Source organism: Pygoscelis adeliae, unplaced genomic scaffold (genome assembly GCF_000699105.1).
Source record: "Pygoscelis adeliae isolate BGI_AS28 unplaced genomic scaffold, ASM69910v1 Scaffold95, whole genome shotgun sequence".
In the NCBI taxonomy this organism is placed as follows: Eukaryota; Metazoa; Chordata; class Aves; order Sphenisciformes; family Spheniscidae; genus Pygoscelis; species Pygoscelis adeliae.
The window spans coordinates 950055-955472 of record NW_008824869.1 but is presented as its reverse complement, the minus strand read 5'-3'; the positions used below and the strand labels follow the sequence as shown (position 1 = coordinate 955472).

The window sequence follows — 5418 nt, the reverse complement described above, 5'->3', positions numbered from 1 at the left end:
CCTATCCACAGCACTTTTCATCCTGAAGTTTTAATTAAAACAAAAAGGTCAGTGAGACTTTAGTGGGGTACAAGGAACAGCACTACTGAAACAGCAAAATTTAAGTAAAAAAAACCTATTAAGGAGGATTAAAAAGGTATGAAAATATTGTAAGTAGCATGATGAAACCAATGGGAACGCAGACAACAGAGGAGCAAGAGACTAATAGCCTGGAAGACAAAAAGATTTTCAAAAGTCATTAATATTTCACATTGTAAAAATAAAGATACGCTTCCACAGAAGTTTTTAGATACATTACCAGCTTTGCTATTGCAACGCTTACCTGAAGCAACAACCGTGCTTGCCCATAATGTATTTTCTATGCTTAGGCTTTCATGAACTGCTGGATCACTGTCTTCCTGTTAAAAGTATGAACAGCTAATAAGTAAATCAACATCACAAATAGTCATAGTTAAGAACAATGCCAAACCATCTGAATAACTTGCACAGGATGTCTGCGTCCTTGTATCAATCACTGTATAATAGTAATCATTCAACATACTTTACTTGTCTGTATACACACACAAAAATAACTGTCCAAAAAGTGGAATACTGATTGAAGTTCATATTACTCAAACCCAATTATATTCAAAGAACTAAAGTCAATAGTGTTTTAAAAGGAACATATTCTTTTCCCCAAATGTATCAAACTGCAGAACAGTTTGCTATACCAAGCAGTTAAAGTGAGTTACGAACACTAACCACCAAAAATTAATACCCTGTTCTCTATGACAATTTAAATCATCTATAATTCATACAATAAGGTATGGTCATCATCATTTTGCAACCCAAGTGACATCATATCAACTTCAGGGAAGAATATTTAGACTTTTTAAAAGAAATGCACAGTTGGGTTGTCTTACCACATATTTACAAAATACATATCCAATGGCAAAACACTTCCATTAGAAAATTGATTTCATGATTATTTTAAACTTTCCTTTTTTCCCCTCCCCTCTCTCCTCCCAAGCAATAATGGTCCACAGATTGTAAACAGACTTCATCTCTCATAATCAATTTGGAGCATGTACAGATTTGTTACTCATTAGCAGCTGTGAAATGTGCTGTTTACAACTAAAGGAAACTTTAGGATGTAGGATAATCAAATGTATTTGATCTAATTACAGATTGTGCTAAACATTTTGCAGGAAAAGGGGGACCACTGATTTACCAAAGTACACAATAAATTCTACATAATGTCAATAATCAAAGCCTATGTCCATTTTTCATCTCTATTTTGAAACAACCACCAAACACAGGATGAGCTGCTTAGAAATCTGTTCCTAAAAAAGAAAAATCTCAAACTGAACAGATACATTTTTGTGTGTACTTCAAAAGATCCCTGCACAGCAAGGAAACTATAGCTCTTATTCTCTTAGAGTGAAGCAAAATCATTGTTTAAAAGGCATAGAGAACCATTCTGTCAAAAACAGAGGGGAAGAGAGGGAGGATATGGAATTAGCTATAAGAAGAAAACCACAAGTTTTGAATCAAGACTCATACAAGAAGTAAAAATCCTGTCAAGAATCATCAATGTTCTATAAGATTAATCTTCCATTAAGAAAAAGGAGAAATATTTTTTGATTCTTACCTAAGGAATTAATACTGCAAGAATTATTTGCCATACTCCTAACAATTAAAATACATTAGGTTTGAGACAACAGCAACCACAAGCCCACTCTAATGGAGTAACATAATATCATGTAGGAATTTTCAGTAGTTGGGGAGTACTACAAAGAGCAGAAGTGAATTCCAAGATATTGCTACATAACAGTAGAAGTACTTCCTCTTGATAGGCCAAGGCATGTTCGGCTGTAGAGAACTGAAAATATATCTCTGAAGGTAAAACAGGATCAGCAGCTATAGCAATGTTCAAAATTATTGGTAGTATTAGTAACACATGAAGTCTCGATCACTGAAACATTAAACACGAGAAGAGTATTCTGATTGAGCTCAAAAAAGTATAATTTGTAGCAATTATCAATCATCTTTGTAACACTCGGTCACTTATTTCTGAGATGAGTGCCTTTGATAGGGTTCATCCACAGCCTAAATTTTTGGCTAATTTTTCCTAATGCTTAGATTCTAGGTTTGATTTACAATTGTTCCTGGGTTATTTGGATTCTGTGACTATTTCGGCCTTCTGAAAGCCTAATTAAGCAGTGTATAGACATGTAAGTAGAAATTATCCAAGAATACTAGTTTTTCCAGAGGAAGATGCTAGCAACATAGTCAAGATACTAACTGCAGCTGTTTAGGGCATGGCAGTCAGTGAAGAGATTGCCATCTACATCTATAATGTTGAAACATGACCACGTCCAGTGTAAGTTTCCATATGGAACTTATTTAGAGGTTTCGGAATCTGTTTGTACAAGGCTAGAAATAGGACACGAACTGGCCATATGCGACTTGAAAATAGATACTGAATTTCTTCATTCCTTTCACGGGCTTTTCAAGAATTGCTGAATCTAATAGGACAAGTTCCCTGAAATTCTTTCATACTTCCATACAGGCAATGCTGATTAGCCATTTGTGACAAGAGTGGAAGGCTGCCGCTTTCAATCCAAACGGTGGGCCTGGCACCAAACAGGAGTCTTAATTTCACACAGCTTGCCATAAGATGCACAGATTGTTCTCAGTCAGCAACACACATGCTAATGCTGATTACTTTTTATCATCCAAAACTATTCTGCATAGTTCAAACTGTTTCAACTTGCTTGATTTTTACAATTCTACCTACCATCATACACTGGGGAAAAAAAAAAGGAAATTCTGCTCAAGTATTCTGAACAAGAGATTTATGGAATTTCACATTGCATCACTAGGTCAACTGAAAACAATGTATAGGTGTATAAGGAAAATGCTTTTATTTACAAGAACTCACTACTGTACCTCAAAGAGCAAATCATGCTAGAATTTGTCAGAGGAGTCCCCAGCAGGCATATAATAGGAGAGCTGCATACTAATGGAGAGCTGACCACAAAGATCCCACATTTCAGTCAAACACTGCAACCTCATGGAAATGAAGGGGTCAGTCTTTTACAATCATCAACGTACACTGTTAGGACACAGATGTGAATACCATACTTGCAATGAATTTAGTCTCAATAAATGAAAAAGCTTTTGTATTTTGCCCTCAGAAGTTCCATACAGAATACCTGTTGTCCACAGTGGGACTCCAAATAGCCCCCCCCCAAACGCTGAAAGAGATAATTTCCCATCTACCACTTACTAAAACTGCAGTCATACTGAAGTAGTCATTTTTGCATTACGTTGAATTCCAGCATGAAGAAAGAATTTGAATTTTGACAGGAGCATTGTGTTTTAACTAGCCATTAGCACAGAATTAATGTACAGAATTAGAGATACAGAAAAGCTGTAGAATTCAAAGAAATGTTCGCTGCTATATCTTTGCATACCTTTATAATTGTAACTTTAAATAAGACTAAAGTAAGACATCAAAACAAAATAGCTATAGAAAAAACACCTATGATTTAATAGTTGGGTAATACTGTAGGTTAATATATCCTACAAAAAAGTGGACAGAAGAAATTCCATATGTGAAATGTAAAGCAATGCACACAAAGGAAGAAAACCATCCCAACTTCACAAAGTGAGGAGCTCTGAGCTGACCAAAACTATTCAGAACTCATAACTACTCAGAAATTGCCATGACTACTCAGAAAACAAATTTTGGGATTATTACAAATCTATCAAAACATTAAATAGTCAAGAACAAGCTAAATGCTTAGAATTACTGAGAGAGGAAAAAAAGAACAAACAAAAAATCATGCTACGACAAAGAAATCCATGGTTTGCCCAAGTCTTAAGTATGTAGTTCTAAATCCCTCCTCCCCTCCCTTATTCCACACAGAAAATAAAAAACTGGGAAATGTTCAAAAAGGGCAACAAGGTTGGTCAATGTAGCTTCCATACTAGATGTGACTAAACCTGAACTCTAATGAGGAACATGACAGACATCCATGAAATGGGCACCTAGAAAGGGAGGATAGATACTGCTGTCTCCTACCAAAGAAGCAGTCATAAATAAAGCCAGCAGAATTAAAACAACAGGCAATTGCTCTTCATAAAAATATGTCATTAACCTGTACAACTTCTTCCTATTTGAATACTAAAAGGTTACATAGGTTCAAGGAAGGACTGGGTAAGTTTAAAGAAGGAAAATTCATTGCAGGTTACTTAAAGAAACCAGCTCTGACTCAGGAAGTTCCCACATTACAAGTTGTTAAGAGACAGAAGAATCTTCTGAGGAGGCATTACCATCTCCTTACTCTAGTCTTATTCTCTTTCCCAGCAGTCTGCCTCTGGCTATTGTCAGGAATAGGATACTAAGCTAGGAAAATGTTTTTTTCTGCCTTAGTTTATTCTTCAGTTAGCAGATTTTAAGACAGTGAAAAGTATGAAACTCTTGCATACTACAAGAAGAAATTGAAAGCCCTGCAGTCATTATGGAGAGCTGACAACATAGCCAGGAAAAAGTCACTTATTCAATGTCTACCCGCTACAAGACTTAGTGAAATGCCTCCTCCTAGGTCATTCAAAATAGGAAAACATCTAATGAGCTATTTCTCTTTCCACTCATGCCATGCTCATCAACAGAATGGTTTGGCCGATCAGGTAGCTTCTGCTTATTTCATTATGATCCTTACATGTCTTTACACCCTCATCAAACATTTCCACCTTTCTACAGTTCATTCAATTTACCAAATACCACACCTTCCATACCCAAATGGATGATGACTTAACTTTATTTTTCATTTGTCATAAGTTACTCAAATGAAAAATAAAAAGTATATTTATGGGTTACAACTTTAGCTGTTTCACATTATTTTTATTTCTACTTTTGGAGAGATGGTAGGGATAGACGAAGCAGGGAAGGGACAAGGACTCCGATTCCTGAACAAGACCAGGTCTGTGGTAAGGAGAAACGGTTCTGCAAATTTTCTGATGCTACTACAGCTAACAGAACAATATATGTTTTGGGGTAAATGAAATCCATCACTCAATCTAGTAGCAGAAATTTGACACACAAGGGCTTCTTTGTCCAGCGGACAAAGTTTCCACTTAAGGTCTGTTGGGTTGCATTTCATTTGGCAGCTGTATGTTTATTGGTCTTTAAATTCTGAATTAAGGTCATTACCAGAATAGCACAGTTCAATGTTCATAGAATCATAGAATCATTAAGGTTGGAAAAGACCTCTAAGATCATCGAGTCCCACCATCAACCCAACACCACCAGGCCCACTAAACCATGTCCCTAAGCACCACATCTACATGTCTTTTAAATACCTCCAGGGATGGGGACTCAACCACTTCCCTGGGCAGCCTGGTCCAATGTTTAACCACTCTTTCAGTAAA

General features: G+C 36.2%; 1 protein-coding gene across 1 annotated transcript in view; it reads right to left on the bottom strand.

Annotated features, from left to right (window-relative positions):
* The window catches only part of ATP9B (ATPase, class II, type 9B), a 161932-nt gene that overhangs the window by 84084 nt on the left and 72430 nt on the right, over positions 1 to 5418 (bottom strand). Inside the window, exon 9 of the mRNA XM_009324471.1 lies at positions 323 to 398. Coding sequence (XP_009322746.1) covers positions 323 to 398 — 76 coding nt within the window. The remainder of the gene's footprint in view (positions 1 to 322; positions 399 to 5418) is intronic.